Source organism: Sceloporus occidentalis, unplaced genomic scaffold, assembly GCF_023333645.1.
Source record: "Sceloporus occidentalis isolate IW3139 unplaced genomic scaffold, rSceOcc1.0.p SCAF_11, whole genome shotgun sequence".
Lineage (NCBI taxonomy): Eukaryota > Metazoa > Chordata > Lepidosauria > Squamata > Phrynosomatidae > Sceloporus > Sceloporus occidentalis.
Genome location: NW_028316991.1, coordinates 10,825,897 through 10,848,138, shown reverse-complemented (window position 1 = coordinate 10,848,138; position 22,242 = coordinate 10,825,897). Strand labels below are relative to the sequence as shown.

The 22,242-nt window shown below is 41.4% G+C and overlaps 2 protein-coding genes across 4 annotated transcripts; one reads left to right on the top strand and one right to left on the bottom strand.

Moving 5' to 3' along the window:
* Positions 1–424: 424 nt before the first annotated feature.
* On the top strand, positions 425–16,239 carry LOC149305554 (protein virilizer homolog). 3 transcript variants are annotated; one of them, XM_089477440.1, is made up of 25 exons: positions 425–487; positions 1,220–1,335; positions 1,581–1,667; positions 1,907–1,955; positions 2,372–2,546; positions 2,718–2,843; positions 2,975–2,977; positions 3,592–3,876; positions 4,360–5,488; positions 6,084–6,575; positions 6,901–7,055; positions 7,352–7,434; positions 7,924–8,017; positions 8,547–9,091; positions 9,743–9,978; positions 10,369–10,618; positions 11,215–11,432; positions 12,502–12,634; positions 12,996–13,145; positions 13,303–13,463; positions 14,083–14,179; positions 14,523–14,686; positions 14,767–15,098; positions 15,308–15,448; positions 16,085–16,239. In XM_089477440.1, the coding sequence occupies exons 1-25, from the start codon at positions 425–427 to the stop codon at positions 16,237–16,239; spliced, it is 5,439 nt and encodes a 1,812-aa protein (XP_089333566.1). The 3 variants fall into 3 exon arrangements, with proteins under 3 accessions (XP_089333566.1, XP_089333565.1, XP_089333567.1); XM_089477439.1 differs by having other exon boundaries at positions 14,767–15,102; positions 15,282–15,448; XM_089477441.1 differs by lacking the exon at positions 2,975–2,977.
* Positions 16,240–17,256: 1,017 nt separating this feature from the next.
* Positions 17,257–21,339, bottom strand: LOC149305553 (RING finger protein 151-like). The gene is made up of 5 exons (XM_089477165.1): positions 21,134–21,339; positions 19,168–19,307; positions 18,358–18,520; positions 17,963–18,083; positions 17,257–17,493 (listed from the first exon to the last, which is right to left on the bottom strand). The coding sequence occupies exons 1-5, from the start codon at positions 21,337–21,339 to the stop codon at positions 17,257–17,259; spliced, it is 867 nt and encodes a 288-aa protein (XP_089333291.1).
* Positions 21,340–22,242: the final 903 nt, after the last annotated feature.

The following is a 22,242-nucleotide window of genomic DNA, read 5'->3' as shown; positions in this document are numbered from 1 at the left end:
ATGGGATGGGGGGGTGCATATGGGGATTCTGCAGAATCTCAATGCATTAGCAGTGGGGGACACCATGAAAATTAAAAGTGCCATTGCAGCTATCAAATGCATTAATGTGTATATGATGGCTGATGTGTCCCTTTAAGGTTTTAGAGGAAAAAGATGCATATTGTTTGCAGTTTATCTGCTGAATTATATACTGGTACATATTCATTTACATTTCTAGGACAGCCAAATAAGCTGTTGTTAATCTACAACGACCCCACTCCTCCTAGACGGTCAAAAGCATCGTTCACTTTAACACTAACGGCACGGAACTATTCACTGATCATAGAATTTTGCTGCGGGACACTAGACGTGGTGCACCGCGCTAGCGGAAGTCGGCAACGTAGGGCGGAAGTTTCGCCTTATCATTCGTCCGCCCACTCCAAAGATGGCGGGGGATCCTGCAATGGAGCTGCTTTTCCTAGATACTTTCAAACACCAAAACACGGAGGTGAGGAGAAAAAAGACGGATAAAGGAAAATATAAAAGCGACGTGTATATAGCGGGGAACTAAGGGTGGTTCAGCCGGAAAGTGGATGTTCATAATTAATAAGAGGCAATGCGAGACCCTGTGGGGCCTACACGCCCCCAGTTGCAGTTCAGACAGGGGTCTGCCCCGGAGACCAGTGTTAGGACTCTGAAAATAGATGTCTGCCCCGGGGCTATAATAGAAGAGGCAACCGGTATGCCTTACCTTTGTGTTAAAACATTTAGTCCATATCATGTGTAAGCGTGTTCTGAACTATATCTTCACTGCATGTAGAAAATGAATGTCATCGTTTTAATACAGTGTGTATCTGTGATCGTGTCGGTTCGGCATTTGCTGTGAGGGTAGTAAATAAGTGGAGCAGCCTGCCAGCAGAAGTGGAAAGGAATTTATACATGCTTAGGATAGGCATAGGACTAGCCTGAACCAAAGACCGAGGACTGATTAAGGTCTTTAAGCTGATCTATTGCAGCTTCTGTTCATATCAATATATTTTATTGAGACTAAATAGGTCATCTGCTTAAAATAGGTATAGTTAATATTTGTAGCTGCTTCCTCAACAATGTGTACAGCGATCGAGGATATCTGTCACTTTCCCAAATTAAACATTGTGCGTTTTTTTTTTGTGAGCTCCTTTTCCTTAAACATTAATCGAAGCAATATATGTAAGCGTTTGTCTGTTTTCTTTTTGTTTAGCAAGGTAGCAATGTTGATGTGGTACGATTTCCGCGTGTGGTTTACATCAATGAAGTCCGGGTTATCCCCCCAGGAGTGAGAGCGCACAGCAGCTTGCCAGACAGCAGGGCTTACGGGTGAGTTCAGGCAATCTCGTTACATAATTCCCGGTGTTTCATATAAAGGAAGAAAGCGCGTTCAGGTATGCAGTGATTTGGATCGCATACAAATTAACAAATAATGTTGCTGTTAAGCTGCATAGAAATAATTTGGTTTTGTGTCCTTGGTATGTTGGAATAGTCATCATATGCAAAAGTAATTTAATATGTTTCTTTATCTTATTTAAGAAAAACACAAGCACATAGATTTATTTTTATTGCAGAGAAACCTCGCCTCACACATTTCATTTGGATTTGTTTTTCAATAATGTCAACAAGCCCAGTGCGACCGTGTTTGACAGGCTGGGGAGGTAAGCATGAATTGGTTGGTTAACCAGAATACTTAGAATGACCCCCGTTTTCAGATAATTTGAGTAACATTTGAAGCATGTTTATTATGATGTTCATAGTTCTTAAGGCATCCAGAAACGCGCATCTTGACTGTGAAGCTAATGAGCTCTAGATGACTGTGAAGCTAATTAGTTGAGAGGTGCTGACCTAAGCATTGAATATGTGTGTATAATATGTATTCTTTGTGTTTACAAAACAGCCTGGATTATGACGAAAGTACCTCCATCATTTTTCGACCAAATGCAAAGGTAACTGAGGGTGCTTTGGGGTAACGATCGCATAATGGTAAAAGAATACATTGTTGTGCTTTCTAGTTACATGTAGGCGGTTTTAGAACTACATCATCTCCCATAAACCCCTGTCACCACAAAGCCAATGAGAGGCTGACAGATTTATGAGAATATGGGTAGTAATATTTCATGACACCGTTGGTGTAAGCGTAGCCCATGGAGATATATTGGATGCAGGAGGCACAAGAGCTCTTCAGGATGCTAATATATGGGTACTATGTCGGTGATGCAAAATTGCTTGATTCCATGTTGGACTAATCCTAGCGGCGTTCCCACCTCTGTATCATTGGTTGGATGTCAGTTACTAGGTGCTGCTCTGCATTTCATGATTTGTTTTCCATTTACTAGTCCATTATGGCTCACTTGTATTTCAGGTTAATACCGATGGGCTTGTGCTGAAGGGATGGTATAATTGCCTTACACTAGCAGTCTATGGATCTGCAGACCGAGTAATCATAAGTCATGACAGAGATTCTCCCCCTCCTCCGCCTCCCCCACCGCCGCCTCCTCAGCACCAACAAGTTGCCCAGAAGAGAAATCAAAAGCATGGTGAGTACTTCTGCAAACGAGACCCACAATCTGTAATAATGTTTTTACAAGGTCAAATATGAAAGAATGAAGCAGAAGCTGGGAAAGAAATGTATTTTTTAGAAAGAGAAACATTGTTAAAATATTCATACGATGTATATATTTTACAATACTTGTTTTCTTTTTCCCCAGTGGAGGAAGATAAAGAAGATCAGTTTAATGGTAGTCCACCAAGGCCACAACCAAGAGGGCCCCGGACTCCTCCAGGTCCTCCACCTCCTGATGATGATGAAGATGATGAGCCTATGCCAGCCTCGGGTAAACGCAGATAAAATTAATTTTACTTAAAATGCTGTTTCCAGTAAATTGGTGTCTTAAGTCTTAAATGTGTATTTGTAATATAAATATGACTTGATACTCTAAGTATCCATCTACAGTAGCAATAAAAGTAAGTGGACAACATTAATTGTTTGTAAAATGTGATCTGGTCTACATCTAAGTCACAAGTAGAGACAAACACAGTGTGCCTAAGCTAATAACACACGAACAATTATAATCCTTCATGTCTTTATTGAACACATCAATTAAACATTCACTTTGCTGGTGGGAAAAGTAAGTGAACCCTTGGATTTAATAACTAGTCGTATGATACCTTGATAAACTTGGGAATTGTTTTCTTGATCATGGTAAGCTGTCCGGGCCCTGAGGCAGCAAAGCAGCCTTGTGGAGAGTCCATGTGCTCTTTGGCAAACAGATGTTAAATTGGAGGGCAGCGACTTCCTCTGTGTTGTCCTGCCATGGACTCCATGCCTGTTCTGCGTTTTGCGTATAGTGGATTAATGAACAGAGATGTCAACCAATTCCAATAATTTCTTCCAACCTTTTAGCTGTGTGTCAAACACCAAAGACCTGCAGTCATTGTTACTAAATGCATAAACATCAGACTGACAGGTGGAATTCTCATTATTGTTACTTGTGACTTCCCTTTTTTTCTTTCCTGATTTATTGAAAATTGTTAGTTTCTGTTATCATCATCTAATACATATTCTGCTCCTCTGTTTGGTAGGTGAGAATAAGGAAGATGAGGGAGAACAAAGAGAAGGTTATTTTGAACCTATATCTCCTGATCGAGTGTCTATTCACCCTGATGGCAATTATTCTGATGATGATGATGTGGATGACGACGGTCAGGATGAGACGGATGATGATGATGACGACGAAGATGATGATGAAGATGATGACGACGATGACGATCTTAATGCTGAAGAGGATGAGGATGATGAAGATGCTCAAACAGGAGACAGCATAGCTGAAGATGATGAAGAAGAGGGAGATGATGAAGAAATAGAAGGTGATTAGTCCAAGCTCAAAAACCCATAATATAAAGTTATTGGAGCATTTAATAAGTAATTTCTGATTTTGATATAATATACCCGTTTCTGTGATGTTTTGCTAGTTGTAGAATAGTTAAACTAGCTTAAAAATGTAATTTATTTTGCTTTTAGTGGTATTCTCTGTCTGATGGGTCCTGTATTATTTCTTGACATTAGCCATAGCTGGATGCAGCCCATTGGCATAGCTAAAGCTATGTTAACTATTGTCAGTATTTCTGTGCATAACATTTATTGTTCCTTTACCCATTTAATTGCCTTACTGACCGTTCCAAACGTTTTTTTGAATGTCCTTCCTCCACTAGACGCAATTTCATATCCACAGCTTTTTCATGTATTGGTCTTGTTTAAGAAAAAAAGATATGGCTACTTTTAGATATTTGTAAATCTTTTCCTGTTTCAGTGTTTTTAATTGGCATTGATCTTTGTGTTTTCTTTGCTAGGAGATGATGGCTACGAACAAATCTCAAGTGATGAGGATGGTATTGCGGACTTTGAGCGTGAAGCTTTTAAGTATCCAAGTTTTGATATTGATTATACTCCTGAAGACTTAGCCTCTGTCCCCACAATGGCATATGACCCATACGATCGGGAACTGGGGCCTTTTCTGTACTTTAGTTGTCCATATAGGACTGCCTTTGAAAATGAACTCAACAAGTTCCGTGACCAAGATCTAGAGAAAGAAAGCATTGGGGCTGCTGAATTCTCTGTTAAGCTAGTAGAACTGCTTGAATTACACCAGGATGATAGAAGTGCAAAGTGGATAACGGCTCTGGAAGAAGTGCCCTCCTTAACAGTCAAAGGTTTGAGTTTTTTGCAAGTTAAGGAACCTGGAAGCAATCATGTTAATCAGTTAGTTGAGTGGGCAATGCAAGCCTTGGACTTGCAGCTGGCTCTGCAGCAACCTATAGCATTGAACGTCCGACAGCTCAAAGCCGGGACCAAGTTGGTGTCTTCTCTAGCAGAGTGTGGGGCACAAGCAATAGAATCTCTTCTGAATGCAGATGTATTCGGCAAGCTGTACAACTTGCTTTTTGCCGAGCATGTGTCATCGTCGTTAAAGTTAAATGCTTTTAAGTCTTTGGACAGCCTCATCAGTACATCCGAGGGCATGGAAGCATTTTTAAAAAGCCCTCCTGGAGTACAAGGAAAAAGTGGTTACCAGAGACTCTTGGAATTAATTTTATTGGACCAGACTGTGCGCGTGTTTACCGCATGTTCTGCTGTTCTACAGAAATGCCACTTCTATGAAATCCTTTCTGATGTAAAGAGAATAGGGGACCAACTTGCAGAAAATGCTGCACCCCTTTCCACCCATGATGACACTGATCAGGATACGGAATCTGGCCTGGACGGTGATGCCGAAGTTCCCATGGATATGGATAATCTCTTAGAGACATCGAATATTAGTGAAGGAGACATGGAAAAAGTGGTTGGCCTCTTGAATGAAATTTTACACCTTCTGGAGACTGCTCCCCACACTATGATTCAGCCACCTGTGAAATCATTCCCGACCATGGCCCGCATAACCGGTCCTCTGGAACGGGATGACCCCTATCCTGTCTTATTTCGGTAGGTGATACAGTTCATTTTTTTTTGTAAATTATTATCCACTTGGCCTCTCCTTCCAGTAAACAATTTTAATTCAACATTTTATTAAGTATGGGTCTGAATTTGTCACTGTGTAAGAAAACATTATTTAGTAGTTTACTATCTCTCCTCTTTCTTGGGTTTGGAGCGTGAGGTCTGTTTCAGTGCTCCATCACGGTGCGATGATGTCATATCCCAGCGCTCGCATCAATGGCTGGCATGCTTTGTAAGGGAACAGTGCAACAGAGGTCGATTTGGGGCCTATTTAAAAAAAAAAATAGCTGGTCAGTCAGCAACCTGGTCGCGTGCCCCAACAGAAGCCTTGGCATGCCCAGTGTCGCACGCATGCCATAAATTTGCCATTGCTGCCTTAGATTAAGGGTTCAGAAAGGCCCAACATTTTGGATATCTTCGATAGAGGACAAGTGCCTCAATTGAAAATATATCAACTATTGTTTTCACTTTTCAGGCATTGACACACGTAATATTTTGCCTGTTTGTGTCCCTCAGAGTCCTGCTTTTTATGCTTTGTGATTGTTCATTACAGTCTGCTGTATAACATCCGGTCTTCCATCAGGTATCTCCATGGCCATCAGTTTCTGGAGTCTGCCACGTTGCTTCTGTCTCTGCCTGGAACTAGTTCACATCCTGGAGTGGTGCACACCATTAGGGAGATACTGCGCTTCATGGCTCAGTCGCAAAAAGGCCTATTGTTCCTCTTATTCGAGAACGAAGCAACGAACCTCATAGCCAGGGCTTTGTGCCAGGCATCTGAACAGGACCAGGACGACAATCTACAATCAGAATCCAGCAGTGAAGACCCGTGTGCCTTGTGGCTTCTCCATGCTACTCAGGCCCTCCAATATATCTCAGAGCTCTTTCATCACTTTCAGCTCTGCACAGCCAGTGACGAGACTGACCATGCCAACCTCCTGGGTATTCTGCACAACCTTTATCTGATCAGCTTCAACCCTGTTGGGAGGTCTGCTGTCGCCCATGTCTTCAGCCTCGACAAGAACCTGCAGTGCCTCATGACGCTCATGGAGTTTTGCTCTAAGGAAGCTCTGGGGTAATACTTGTAGAGTCGTACGATTATTCTTTACAATGCTAATGCCTGGTTTCAGAAATTATGTAACGCTGCCTATAACAAAGGCAAGTCTGTTCCAATGTAATACATTATATTGGACCAGCATAGAAAAGGATATGGGCATATTTTGCTTGACTTTAGAGGTCTCTTCTTCAGATAGGCGTCCATAGACTTTTCTATTACATTCTATCTCTGATTAAAAGAATTTTAAAAAGGATTCCGTCTTCCATTGAGCGACGGAAGGAGGCTTTACGGATATATAAATAAAGAAATGTGATCGAATGATGTTGTGATGCGTTTGTTGCAGGGACACAAAGTCAAAGAAATCAGTGGCCTATAACTATGCATGTCTGCTTGTGCTACTGGTGGTCCAGACTGCTAATGATGTTCAGACGTTGGAGGACCATTCAGCTCCTCTTCTAAAGCTCTGCAAAGCTGATGAGAACAACACAAAGCTACAAGGTAGGTGCAAATTGCTCAGACTCACCTGTGCAGATTTACCTGATACCTGAAGAGCATTTATTCCGCCCAGCTTTTAGAGATGAAACCGCGTAACTAGCATGTGATTAGTAACAATTTGTAGATACCACTATGGCAATGTGAAGTAAGACTGAAACAGGAAAACTTTTTTTGTGCATCAGTTAAACTTAAGTTTTGGCATGCATACGTTCTTGTTATTACTTTGATAATTCTATATTGTGTTTTATTTCAGTTTAACACAATTGTTGTAATCTTACCCTGTTGTCTTTTTTTAATAGAGCTTGCGAAGTGGTTAGAGCCGTCGAAAAGCATTCGATTCGAGATAAATTGCATCCCAAACCTGATTGATTACATAAAACAAGTAGGTTTTGTATTCTAATTGTTTCTTAGCCTCTTCAGTCTCACACATGTTGCTGGGTAGCATTATACGTATACCATGCATGTTTAAATTCCCTCACTGCATTAACCTCTACCACTCCTGCTAGAAATAAATTGTGAATAAAATTCTGGGTAGTGGGTAAAAATGGGTTCTGTACCCAAAATGTACAGTATGTGTTTCTGCCTTACATGGTTTCCTCTGAGTTCCTCTGTAAATTTTCCAGCAATGGCTTTGTAAGGAACCTGTCAGAGGGGCTGTGTAGATTTAATGCACTTGACTCCAGAAATCAAGACAAAAGTATTGGCAAGTATATGAGCTTTCTAGCAGTCAGTGCAGGCCAAGCAGCTTATACAAGAGTCCTTCCGAGTTTAGGAATTAACTCCCACCCAATGAACAGCAAGAGCAACAAACTGTCTACACAATTTCATATTTTGTTTAGTAGTTTATCTATTTCTGTTCTTGTATTTCTAGAATTTGGACAATTTGATGACACAAGAAGGTGTTGGGCTTCTGACTGCTCTTCGAATTCTTTGTCACATAGCTTGTCCCCCTAATCCTGTTGAAGGTAATTGGTAATTACATGTTGTTTCTGATTTTGAACACTAAGGCTTTTTAAATAGGAACACCAGTTTATTTAAAATATATACATGTGTATGTATAATGTCTTACACAAGTACAGCATCATTAAAAATACTAAGTCTATTCATCATACTTTAGTTAAAGTAGATGATTGTATAACCAAACTCTCCATGAATATCAACACATGACAGTATAGCCATCATTACATTTTAAATCATACGTTATATAACAATACATCCCAAAATGTTTGTTGTAAATGCTTAACATGTACATCTCCGATCAAGAGTAACTAGTATGGAGGCTTGGCTCCATGTGGTACTAAATTGTCGCTGAACAACTTTTAAGCCTATATATATTTAAAGATGTTATTGACTTTTAAAGCTGGAAGCATATACTATAGTGTAAAATACCATGCAGGTCCCTTTTTAAAACCAGCTATTATAAAGAGGACTCCCCTAGTCTTCAAAGTAACCAAAAGATTAGTTTAGAATGTGTTAACACTTCTAACTTTGCAGGTCAGCAGAAGGACCTGAAGTGGAACCTCGCTGTAATTCAACTTTTTTCGGCCGAAGGCCTGGACACCTTCATCCGTGTCCTACAGAAACTAAACGGCATCCTAATCCAGCCGTGGAGACTCCATGTGAACCTGGGGACCACGCTGTACAGAGCCATCACCATCTCCGTAGCCCGCTGCACCCTCACCCTGCTGAAGACTATGCTGACTGAACTTTTGCGTGGCGGCTCCTTTGAGTTTAAGGACATGAGGGTTCCTTCGACACTGGTCACTTTGCACATGCTCCTGTGCTCAATCCCTCTCTCTGGCAGGCTGGATGGAGAAGAGCAGAAAATTCAGAGTGACGTCATAGACATTTTATTGACGTTTACCCAAGGGGTTAACGAGCAGCTTACAATTTCAGAGGAGACATTGGCCAATAACACTTGGTCTCTAATGCTGAAAGAGGTTCTTTCTTCAGTCTTAAAGGTTCCGGAAGGTTTCTTCTCTGGGCTCATCATCCTGTCTGAGCTTCTGCCGTTACCTCTTCCTATGCAGACCACACAGGTAACATGACTTCTTTTTATGATGTGGAAAGCTCAACCAAGACATAGAACCAAAGACTGTAAGATTCCACTGTAATCCTTAGCTTGAAGAACTTTATAGTTGATGGAGTAGTTTAAATTCAAATGCTATACAAATAATTAACTTAAGGGATCCAGGAGCCAGTTATTCTTTCTCATAATTGCCCCACAGTCAGAAAAGCTTATTCAAGTAGAATTAGGGAAAAGAAAAAATGTCGGTGCGCTAAGCTAGTCTCAGGCTCAAATAATACAAATGTATAATACGAGGCCTACCAAACAGCGTGGGCATGCTGCAAATACAGTGTATTGGCTGTACAATGCATACAAAAAACAAATAATTTTGTATTCAAGTAGAATTAGCAAAGATCATGGACTACTTTGGAAATAAGTTGTCATCTATTCAGACAAGACTTATAATAATCTAACCGCATTGTAGAGAGCTGCTGAATATTATGGCACTGTATAAATCAAAAATCCATTACCAATGGCAGGTTAGTAATTGTTTTCTGGTATGTGTTTTACTTTTGGGGAAATATTCTCCTTTCTTGCACACATGTCTGACGGCTCCCATCTTCTGGGTGTTTATAAGGCTGCTGAGATGCTGTCCTCACTTGGCTTTGTATTTGTGTTTCAGCCTCTGGAGTCTCAGGACGTTGCCGTAGCTTTGAACACCAGAAAGTTGTGGAGCATGCACCTGCATGTACAATCCAAGCTGCTCCAGGACATCGTAAGGTCCATCTCTGGGACCTCCTGTCAGCCCCTGCAGCATATGATCAGACGCATTTGCATCCAACTTTGTGACCTGGCCTCACCCACGGCTCTTCTGATCATGCGAACAGTGCTGGATTTGATCGTCGAAGAACTTCAAATGTACTTATTTTCTTTATAGACAAAGTTTCTGTTGTGCCTTTATTTACTCTATCTGAGTTTGGGATCTTCCCTAAACATTTCTAGGTTAGCCAAAAGCACACAAAAACAGGTGCTTGTTACCACTGAAAATTAATTATAGCCAGCATAGTGCTCTTTAAAATGTCTTTTTATCCTGAATCATAGCACAGCTTACAATTCCCGAATAAGAAATGTTTAATTGATGTTTCTAGTAATTTTATGAGTTGTTACTCAGCAGATGCTTTACACGAGTAGTCGAGTATGAGTATAAGAGTAAATCACAAATAACACAAACACAGTTGCCCAGTGATTTTGTAAAAGCCGCCTCCAATACATAACCTCCTAAGATGTGCTTACCTTGATGTGTTTCAGTGGTCCAGAAGAGAAGGAGAAGCAGTATACGGGTCAGACGGCTCGTCTTCTGGCGCTTCTCGATTCCCTTGCTTCTTACAGGGCTTGTAAAGTCACTATATTACATCTGCTGAATGGTGGCAAAGGAGACGAGCGCTATTCTGAGCTTTTTCAGGATCTACTTTCCTTGATGAAGTCTTCCAGTGACAATGTCATCCAGCAGCAGTGTTCTGAATATGTTGCATCCATTGTGCAGTATCTCTGTGACCAGGTACTGTTTGTTATAAACCCGCTATTCCTACTTGTTATGAATTGGTAAAGGTTAGCTTGGGTGTAAAGGCTGAGTACTGATGGGACTGTACTAGACTTATAGTCATTAGTGTGATGTTTAAAGGTAGCCAACAGACATTGATTCCTTATGTATTATTGCTGTAGCTGTCTATGGTTAGTAAATACAATTAAGTCTAAATGTTGCGCGCGGATGTCTGGCGTTCCTCTTCAGTGATGGAACTGAAAATATCTTATATACGCAGAAATATATAAAGTGTTGGGGTTAATTATATTATATGAAGACTCTAAGTAGGCTTCCCCAATTCTGGATCTTCTCTCCGGGCCTTTTCATAGTGAAGTCAGCTGTAAAACTGCAGCTTTTCTGCAAACTCCTCCTTTAGTAAATACGACATACAGACACAAATAAGAGAGACGATAGGAAGACAAAGTAATGTGCAGAGAGACCGGCACATCTCAGGAAATCTCCTATGCACCTTCTGGTTACGGGTTTAATAAAGTTGCTCCGTTTCCCAGCTTTTCCAGTAAATATTTGTTTCTAGCCCAAAATGAACTTCTTTGACGGTGTCTACCTTTCAGGATATTGCACTGATTCTACCAAGCACGGGCGATGCGACCGTGTCAGAACTGGAACGGCTTGCCAACTCTCTACCGAGCAAGGATCTGCTTCCTTCCATCTGTGACAGTTTGTTCGAGACCTTGAGCAACAGTGATAGTAGCTACACGTCCCTGCTTACCTGCATCAGGACCATGATGTTCCTCTCAGAGCACGACTATGTTTTCTACCACTTAAAGAGGTACGAGAAAGATTACGATGTGTTTATGAAGTTGCAGATGTACGTTCTATTTTAAATTCCCTCCTTGCTGTTGCCAGAGGCAGTTGGTTAGTCTGTCTGGTGTCTGATGTCTTGTGCAGACACCACTGATGGGTCTCTGTCAGTGCCACAGAAGCTTCTCACACAGACCTGTTCCTGGCAATTGTGTGTTAAGCATATATATTTTGTTATCATAGCATGATACCTCATATGTAAGAACTCGGCTTATTACCGAATGTAAGGAACGGGCCCGTCTGCTGTTGCGGGGTGTTCAACTCAGTGCGCTGAAAATACTTCACCTCGTTTGGTAATCTGTAATATCTTTGCTAACAACTTTACAGAAATCTGTTGTAGCCTGCCGCCAGAATCATTAAGAATCATTAAGGGTCGATCCCAGTGAGCTTCTCGTGTTAGAGCAGCTGGTTTGGCCCTGTATAATGCATACTATAATCCACAAGATCTTTAAGGGTCAGTTTACAAATCAAATAGCAGTTAAGGTTAAGCTTTGTCGGCTAGGAATGTGAGATCAGCCCGTTGGTTTTCATATTGTGCATTAATATTTTCTGTTTACGTTGTATGGCGTATATTTAACCTGTGTGTTAAAGATGAGGGTTACCTAAAAGATGGTTTATCATCATCATTTGTTGCTATACTTTTTTATTTTTTTTATTTTAATAAAAAATAACATGATCCCTGGAAGCAGTTTTTTTTTTAATTTATTTTTTAAACCGGACATATTATAGTAATAATTGGTGTAATTGTTTTATTTTGTAATTAATATTGTTATTTGTTAGTAATATTTTTTATATAGCAAAAACAAATGCTTTACATAGGGTTTCAGATGTTAATATCCTTGCAATCTGCTTTTTGCGTAAAGTCAAATAAATCATTAGTATATTCACCCGAAATGGGCTTTCTTTTTTACTGGTAATAAGCCTTACATGTTAATGGACCAGGCAAACTAATGGACATCACAAGGAAGATATGAAATGTATATGTTGGCCGCCAATAGTCACTAAATAACGGTACGTGTGTTTCCTCCTCTTCACAGCTCCCTTATGAAGCACAGCAATTCTTTGTTTGCCCTACTGAAAAGAATTACCTGCGGCTTTGGAAAAGATACGGGAGAGCTGGCTTCTTTGTTCCTGGACTTCATGAGACAGATCGTGAGCTCTGATTCCGTAGTAAGCATCATCAGACAAAAGGTTACCAGAAATCAGCTCATCTTTAATCAGTTGAGAAATATTGATTAGAAGTTTTAATGTTTAGTTTGCAGCTTCCAAAAGCCTTTACCAATCTAACACGAGTAGCTGTGATGTTATATTTTTTTTTATATACATGTTTGAATGCCTTTACCTAAAATATGTCTTTAAAATTTAAATGTTTTTGCATCTTTGGATTCAGTGAGGTGACACAATATGTCTGTAGTAAAGGAAATAATTGTATTAGTCTGTAGAATTGTGGATAAGCCGTGTTAATAATAATGCTGTTTCATCGCTTGGTAAATGAGTCGCAGACTATGTAGAATGTTTGGTCTTTCTTTAGGCTTGCGGAGAAGAGGGTGGAATGATGGAGGTAGACGGATCTCATCCTTCAAAGACAATGGGGCTCAGCCCTGCCGAAATAAAGCACTTACTTCTCAACAAAGGAGAGCAGTCAGAGGATTTGCTTTTGGATCTGGAGAAACTTGTTTTGGTAGGAATGGTTTTACGGGATTGGTACGATGGTCATTGAACAAGGAACCGTTTTATAATAACTGGTTAAACAAGCTAGGTTTTGGCAGTATATCTGGTCTGGATGGGTAGAGTAGAATAAATGCCTGCTCGGCTAACTGCTGTTCCCCCTGACATAGGAGCAGTCTAAGGACGATGACTCCTTGGAGTCTTTGTTGGACAACATTGTGAGTTTCCGTCAGATAGTGGAAAATGCCAAGGATCCGACGCCACTCAGTGACCAGGATGCGGAGCCGGCTCTGCCAGCGGCCGATTCACTGCAGAATCTGTTCAACAACAGGTAAATCCAAGACTTGTGTGCCCTTGGGGACCTACTGTATGTTAACTTTTTGTGTGTTGTATGCGTCAATATCGTTCTGCAGATGTGCTCTCCAGAACTGCATAATAACACTGTAGAGAGATCTGTAAAGTGGCAGAACCACCTCGCTCTCCTTGCTACTAATGCCTCTCGCTATACAACCCAGCATGATTTTTCCGACACTTTATTGCATTGCCTGCTTAACTTTAAGTCGCTGGAAATAATTACTCCTAGGGTCCCCCCTCTTCTAATTTACTTTAGTAATTTGCCATTTGACTTGTTCCACCTGGAATGGCTACTATGTGGCAGACCTTTGTATCATCTACAAAAGCCATACCGTACCATTAAGACCTTCTGTAATATCTCTTAAAATATATTAAAAACGACAGGTCCCAATACCGATCGCTGAGGTATCCCACTAATAACAAGTCCGTTCCCCTTTTTAATGCACCATTATCTGCCATCTTTCATATAGGAGTATTGTGGACACTCTGTTAATATGTGGGGTCTGTAGCTCTTCAAAGACACAGGTGTGAGTTTTTGCTACTAGCTGTTTAGTGGACGTGGATTTACGAGCTGTTACATGTGGAATCGTTTTCAGGACGGTGTACATTCTCGCTGAGGTGATGGACGAGCAACTGAAATCCTTGTCGTTCTCCCCGTTCCAGCCAGAAGAAGCTGATGCAGACCTAGACATGGTATAGACCTTCCTTTCCATATGTTAACCTGATACTAGGGAGGCAATATATTTTACTGCTCTTGGATTATTATATGTTATCATTTATAATAACTGGCATAACTAGTAGCTCTTCCTGACTTTTAGGGGAGTGTACCCCTTTATCAATGTCTCTGCCAGAGACGTCCATGGGCTTATATTTTGTGTTACTTGCAATATTTTCTTCCCCGGAGACCGTTTATTGCCTACAGCTGTACTGGGGTTCTATCTGTTAATGGAGTACTTGGGGAGCTCCCCTTTATTATCTTCTATTGTCCCATTAATGTGTGAATATTCAAGTATGAAGATGTGTTTTTAACTTGCAGGTGAAGGTGGATTTGATCGAACTATCTGCAAAGTGTTGCAGTGATTTTGATTTAAAAGCGGAGTTAGAAAGATCCTTCTTGTTGGAGCCTTCATCTCCGGGTCGAACAAAAGCTACCAAGGGTTTCAAACTGGGAAAATACAAACATGAGACCTTTATCACAAGGTGGGTTAGATCTACTATAGGCAGCCGACCATAAGCCATTTGAAGTTTCATAGCTATATTTTCCTTTTGCTTCCTTACAGTGGAAAGTCTGAATACATTGAGCCAGCGAAAAGAGCCCACTTTGTACCCCTGCCCCGTGGAAGAGGCAGAGGCGGGTTTGGACAGGGAATGCGGCCGCATGATCTCTTCCGTCAGAGGAAGCAGAACACGAGTCGGCCTCCGTCCATGCACGTGGACGATTTTGTCGCAGCTGAACGGAAGGAGGTGGCACCTACAGTTGGAATTCTTCCTCCTAAACGGCCGCCAAAAGTAACGCAGAAGGTGTCGTCTCGTGGTGGTTTTCCTGGAAACAGAGGTGGGAGAGGAGCTTTCCACAGCCAAAGCAGGTTCTTCACGCCGCCTGCCCCCAAAGGTCAGTCGCAGTGAGAATGTAGCGCTTTTCTTTTTGGGTTTACCTTTTAATGATTCTATTTTAGCGATCTCCCGCTACACCCCCAATCCACTGCCTTTGAACGCCCAGCGAGTCGCAGTTGCTTCCTTAAGCTCAGATGGTCCCTTAAGAAAAGTGTTATTTAGAATGTTCTGTTCTGAGTAGTTCTTTTTCTTTCTTTCCATATTCAGTAAACTATAGCCGTCGGGAAGGGGTTCGTGTCCTGAACTGGAACGCGCAGACAGCCCCGCGAGGTACCTATGTGGAAAGCAGAGGCGCACAAAGCAACTTTGAAAGAGGACCTTTGCCACCTCTCAGACAGAGCTCCACAGGTTTGTTTCCTCGCTCTTTTCTCAGATCATTGCCGCTGTTATGGAATTTTACTAGTTTAATTTTTAGGCAATCTAATTGGAAGAATGACTGATTGCAAGGAGAGCTGTTAGATTCATAGGTTGTGCATTAAGTACATATTATGATCAATACTATGATGAGCTTCAACCGTAAGCAGTTAAGTCAGAAAACGGGTCATAAATTCTGGTCTATCAAGACCATCTAGTCCAGGGGCATCCAACCTGCGGCCCTCCAGCTGCTGTAGGACTACATCTCCCATCCTCGCCAGCCCCTTAGCTGAAAGAGCATTATGGCCGCGGGTTGGACGCCCCTGATCTAGCCTATTCTGTTATGACATTTGGAAGCGCTGGCTGGCTTGCCAAACGTTATTGATCCTTGATGCAGTAGAACCAATTGGCTTCGGGAGATCTCCAGTTAAACAGCACTGGTATGGACCACGCAGTCTGAATTTCCTCTTGAGGAGGAGTAAAAGGTTTTTTAATTGAGAACTAGACCGTCTCTTTCCATAGCATGATATATCCATACGCCTAGGGACTTATATTCTGCGGAAAACGAGTGTTTGAATGTCCATGCCTGCAAACATCCTGAAAGGAAGCCCTTGTTTTTGTTCCCATAAGGGTACCGGCCAAATCCCCGTGATCGCACTGCCAGGGGTCGTGGAGGCATTGGACCGTCTTGGGCAACCGCTACAGGCAGCGGGAACAGTTCACGTGGCAAATTTCTTGGAGGAAATGGCAGCAGAGGCCGCCACGTACGTTCTTTCACGCGATAGGAGGAACTTTGCTGGAGATCTTGTATATGCAAATATGAAAGCATTGAAAACTAACATACTGTAGCACTAATGGAGCAGTGAATGAAGTGCTTAAACATGGCATTAGCCACCCCATGGGTTTGAAGAAACATGTTTTTGATACACACGCTGAACGTTAAACATTTTATTTTTATGTACAGTCTAGTCATTTTTCTGTGCTGGCCATTTTTTCCCTGCAGCTTTTTTTAAAATAAAAAGATGAAACCTTTGTCATTTATCTCCTGGAAGTGTCGGCTTTTTCAGGGGCGCTAAACTGCTAAGGTCATAATAGAAATAAATAAAAAGCTGTAGATTTCTCAGGGTCATGGCCAATTACAAATGTTCTTGCTGCTTCAAGTATTTTTACTTTTAAAGTTGTAACATGCTCAATGATATAAGATCCAAATTTTTTTTCAGTCTTTAGTAATACTTTCAGTTGCAAATGTTTGCAGTGCTCTACTTCTGGACATCAGGAATTCTTTTTTATTATTATTTTTTTAGTTATTCTATTATGATCTTAATGTGATTGTCCAATAATCTGCAGAGGGACATCCCTTCCATCTTCTTTGGCACATATACATTAATCATTCTTGCCACATTTACGTTGCAATGTTACCTTGGCATACAAGAAATGAAAGTCATCCAAAAAGCACATTTTAAAAATAAATCCCTTTTCTTTTATCCAACAACTTTGTTTATTCAATAATTTCCTTTTTATTTATTTTTGAGCTTTTAATAGAGCATCTGTTACCTTGTGGTAGAAGGTGGCATTCGCTAATAAGGTCGTCTACTGTGAGCAAAGAGAAAAATAAACTTTTGGGGGCTACCTTATACAATTTACTATGTATATCCCCTACAGTGACAGTATACAAATATTCTATTATTCAACTGCATTAAAGTAAAAAAGTCCCTCGCTGTTGCAGATTCACAGCCCCCATGATGCTGTAGTCTGGTAGATTCAATTCACGATTTTACAGGCTACACCAGAATATATTGTGATTAAATAATTGTAACGTCTCTCGGCTTTTTCTTCATGCTCTCCAGGCGTGCGAGGGGATGACCGGTGGATGGTTTATAGACCCCCTCCCTGGTTTTTGATCTGCACTCCTTCTGTAGGCCTTTCAGAAGCTCCATTAGTTCTCTCTTCTCTAGATCTGCTTGCTCGAGGTCTTCTTGATGTTGCCTCTCTGATGCCAGAAGTGCGCGGACGTCCAGCATCAGACTTGACATCTGGCTCTGACGAAGCAAATTGGTCTGAGAGACTGCAGTGCGATGGTTTAGTGGCAATGATATAGACATATTGAAAGTATGTGCTACGCATGAGTTTCCTGAAGGCGATATAACTAAAGTACACTAGCAGTAGCATCGAACACCCAGTTTTGTATGGAGTATTTTATATTGTGTGTTCTGGCTCTGAATCGTGCCCTAGATTTACATCCTATATTATGCCAAGTAATCACTGCATACAGGAACCTGACAGCAAAAGGAGTTTCTAGAAAGTTGTGTGAGATCTTCCAGCTGGAGGCCATCTTTAAAGTGCAAGAGTATATTTTAGTGGGTAAAAAATCACAATTTACAATTTCCATAACAAGAAAAAATATATTTATGCACACCTCTGTTCTGGCGTACTTGAAGAGCAGCGATACTTTAGTTATGGCTGATCTATTTTTCTATAGCCCCAATCTTCAGTCTCGTATCTACCTACCTTCATCTCCTCCACCTCGCCTTGTAAGAGGCTCTCCTTCCGCACCATGTGTCTCCTTTGGGAATCCAGACGGGACTCCATCTCCTGTTTTGTTTCTTCGACTCTGCAGATCATCTCTGACCTAACGACAATGACACTCCTAATTATGGTTATGTTACATGATTTATATTTGAAAGGGATTGGCTTAACCAAAACAATCATCATTCCTATGGAAATCAAGAAGCGATTCATTTTGTTGCTGCACAAACATGTGAATGGCACCTTGCTTATTTACTAAGAACTACACTTCTTGGTTTTTAGATCAAGAATAAAAGCATAGCAGTCCCATTTTACTTTGATATTTTTTCACTTTTTTGTTTATCTTCCCAGACTTTTCTGGTTTAGAGGATTATTACCGTAGAAGCTCTAGCTCTGTTCGTAGCTCCGCTATGCAGTTATGCTGTAGATCCTGAGCGCTAAGAATGGTATAACCACAGCCGTTGGGGCATTCGCGGCTACGGTGCTCACACACAGCCAGGTGGGCATCCAGGTTCCTTCTCTCAAACTGGGCTGGACATCCTTAATGCAAGGGAGGAAAAAGCGAGAAAACGCACTTCACTATCCAGATGGAAAATCATTAGGCCATAATACATCAACCCCTATTTTTATTTACAGCAATTAACAAGCTGCCTATGATCGGTTTCACATTTTCAACATAGAAATAATAGTAGCGTTCATGAAAAAGCGTCTTTACTATTCTCCTTCCTTCTCTCCCACATTTTCTTTCCCTTCTTTAGATACAGAAATAGCAAGATGTTCTGCCACTTTATAGATAGACCTCTGCTCAGAGCTCACCTGTATACAGTTCTGGAGACGCCATATCTAGAAAGATACATTCCGGACAGAGTTCAGATGAATATCATGCAGGATGCTTGCCCCGGGGTCCAGTCAATATTAAAGGCGCCCCTGGTCACTGCACCAGTAATATTCCATATTGTGATGCTGATATGTTTCAGATCCCGGCTGGACAGCATATCCTTCACCCGCTGCGTACCACCTTGCTCCTAAATTTGGTTGTGTGATGTAACGTATAGGTATCCCTGAACAGCGCAAGACACCTGCATTTCACACCCCTGCCCAAAACTCAGAGCTGCTTTGGTTACAGTATGGAATAATGTACAGAAGCTGTAATGAATAAAGCAGATCTTGTTCCAGGCGGTACTCACCAGCGTTTCTGCAGGACATGCGTCCGTGCTTGCAGTCTCTCTCGTGCCGGTCCACGGACTCTAGGGAACAGATGGTCGCACAGCCCCCCCTGGCATTTCTGCACCGTATCTGAAGCCGCTTCAAATCGTTCCGCATGTACCTATAACAAGGGAAAACAATGCTCTATTTACAAACATAGAAAACATTCTTTCGGCATTCATAGTTTTCCCCGTTTGAATTTGAAACTAATCCAAAGTACATTAATCGTGTCTAGAAAGGAAATGTGCTAGTCTTCAATTTAGATTGGTGAGAAATTTCACTTTATAAAGATATAGAAAAATCTATTTGTGTTTAAAAATACTTTTAAAACTTTACTAGGCCCTTTACTTTCAACTTTATTACTCTATATGAAAAGCCTCTAAAGATGCCGCATCATACAGTTTCTGTATTCCTTTAAGGAAGTGGGCACTGATTATGGGGTTAAGTAAAATAATAATAATAATTTATATTAAAGGGACAGTGACTTGGTATTAATTGGTATTAAAGTGCTGTGTGAGTACATTGTTTATGAAGAATAAACATTAAAGTCAATGGAAGCTGTCGCCTGGAGCTGGCGGTACGTATCAGGCGTAAAGATTTCCCGGATGGCAAACGGCTGGAGGGCAGCCAAAGAGCCAAATGCAGAACCCCACCATGCACTTGCAAAAGGGAAACGGCAGAAATGTAAATGGCCCACACAGTTATCATATGCATTGAAGTATATAATTCATATAGATTATTGCACAAATAATGTTTGCATCACTGCTTTTAAAAATAAAAAATCCGGGCATCCCGGCTCCTTTATTTAAGGCTGCCGTCACATATCATATGTAGAAGGCACTGATGGGTTAAAAACACTTGCTGCGCTGATAAAGTAACCGCCTTCATAGTTTCTGATTCTCTGACACTTTCCCATTGACAAGATAATAGAAATAACAGGCCTGGCTGTATACTCTAAATCGGGGTCCCCAAAACAATGCATTGCAGGGGCTTGTTAAAACGTCTGGGTCTTGGTCATATTCATTTACAACGCTGTCCAAGACAAAAGCACAAATGATTTCCATTCTATTAACAAATTCCACCCTTAAACCTGATGGGCATGTACCCTGAGCACATGTACAGGCTGCCGGGGGATTAAATGACGCTGGAAAGCTAAGCAACACGTACAGGAATGTGGCACGTCGCCAACGAGCGATTCATTGTAGTGGCAGCTCCAAGAAAGAACACGATCGCAGTGTTTGAGATCTCGCTGAGGGGCCGTCACTAACCACCAGATCCTTATTACCCATTACCATCCGTCCTCCCACGGCACTGGCAATAAAAAAAGGTCTAAGCAATAAAACGCTCATCAATGTCTGAAATAGTTGTGAAGGAAGAACGGAGTTATCATTATTTGCATTGTGTGTACAATGAGTCGGTACATAAGGTGAGATTCAGCTACATAGGGCTCCAGGTTGGGGAGATCAGAGAAGTAAGCTGTCGCCGGCACATTGAGCAGCACCGCACCTGGGGGCCAGTGGCTTTGCGGCAGTCCCTCTAACCCACTTTAAATGCATATGATAGCGAAGTGTCCCCGTTATATTAACACATTTTCCCTCCTGCCAATCCATTGAGGGATTCAGAATTCCCTCGGCCTCTTTCCTGCATGCCACTGCGAACGCATTATATGAACTACCGACAAGAGCTTAAACTTTAAAGGTGTCTATGAGAACAGTCAAAAAAGTCAAAAGTGGTGCTCTGGAGCACTGCAGCTTTTTCTAAAAGTAAGCTCTTTGTGTACAACGTGTCCTCGTATCTACATCTCGTAAGCTTATAGGAACAGGTAAAGTAAGCTGCTGTGATGTGTCTTGAGAATAGATCTAAAATAAAGCATGAAGATCTGCAAGCCAATGAAATGATGTCAGACACAACGCAGAGGGGCTAATGAGCGAGAGCATCCTTCCATACCTGTGCAAGGGTCTCAGATCAGTCGCAGTCAATGGTTGTCTGTCTTCGGGGCAGTTATTGTGGTGAACCAGCCAGCCATGTATACAAGACGCACAAAAAGCGTGTTCACACGGGGCTTGTAAGGGCTCTTCCAAAACATCACGGCATATACAGCACAAGAGACCCTCGTTCACATATCCCAAGAAGCGTTCTACATCATATCCCATCCCTATGTCAGAAGAAAAACATAGCACGTTCAAATAATACGCAATCAAAATAATCATTATCTCCTAAAGCAATGCGGCCTCACAACGTGTCACGAAAAATATTTTTGTGTGTTTTAGTTCTAGAATTTCTTACTGTAATATCCATTAAAATGAGAAATATCATCATCACCCTAAAAAAAAAAGTCTTACAAAGGTGGTTAACTTTGGGAGAAGTGCAATTTCATGAAGCTTGAGCTTTTTAGGTATGTAGAGAATGCTGAAATTCTAAATTTAAGTGAAAACGAGTGAATGAAAAAAAAAAAAGGTATTTACAAGAATTGCCAACTGGCGATAACATTAAATAGATTTCATCGGTGTAAAGGGAAGCGCAAATAACACCAGTGCCTCCCCCGTGCGTATATACTATCTTTCTCAGTTTAGATGGTTCAACTACCAATGGAAGACATCGACGTGAATCCCCTTTTTCCTTTTGTGTTTTATAAATCCACAGACACAATCCTCATCCGCAGAATGAATGCAAGGTCTGTGCCGCGGCTGATGACCAAAGGGACTCTTAGGACTTCAGATCTTGGAAAGTAACTGTAGCAGGGACTTAACTACCAAAATGTGTGATGGGAGCGGATCTCTTATGATACAATCCAGCTTCAGATAATATCAAAACTGGAGCATTCCTCTATAACACTTACTTGATGAACGTAGCAGAGTCCGGAGGAGTCTGCGAGACCTGGAAGGTAAGACGCGAGGGACTCGGTGATCTGCCTTGCTTTATGTGTGTTCTGCATTGTGATCCCAAAGAAAGAGGATGGGTGGCTGTGTTTCCTAAGAGACAGATCCCCAGGGGCCAGGCGGACAGCGGACGAGCAAACAAAGTGTCCCTGTTCACATCTTCTAATCACATGACTC

Coding starts and splice junctions, on each gene's coding strand:
- LOC149305554 (XM_089477439.1), top strand. CDS start 425: ATGGCGGGGGATCCTGCAATGGAGCTGCTTTTCCTAGATACTTTCAAA. Junction 2,547..2,717: donor GAAGAGAAATCAAAAGCATG/GTGAGTACTTCT, acceptor CTTTTTCCCCAG/TGGAGGAAGATAAAGAAGAT. Junction 7,435..7,923: donor TGATTGATTACATAAAACAA/GTAGGTTTTGTA, acceptor TTGTATTTCTAG/AATTTGGACAATTTGATGAC.
- LOC149305553 (XM_089477165.1), bottom strand. CDS start 21,339: ATGGGATATGATGTAGAACGCTTCTTGGGATATGTGAACGAGGGTCTC. Junction 18,084..18,357: donor ACAGAGCTAGAGCTTCTACG/GTAATAATCCTC, acceptor CATTGTCGTTAG/GTCAGAGATGATCTGCAGAG. Junction 17,494..17,962: donor GCGAGGTGGAGGAGATGAAG/GTAGGTAGATAC, acceptor TTGCTTCGTCAG/AGCCAGATGTCAAGTCTGAT.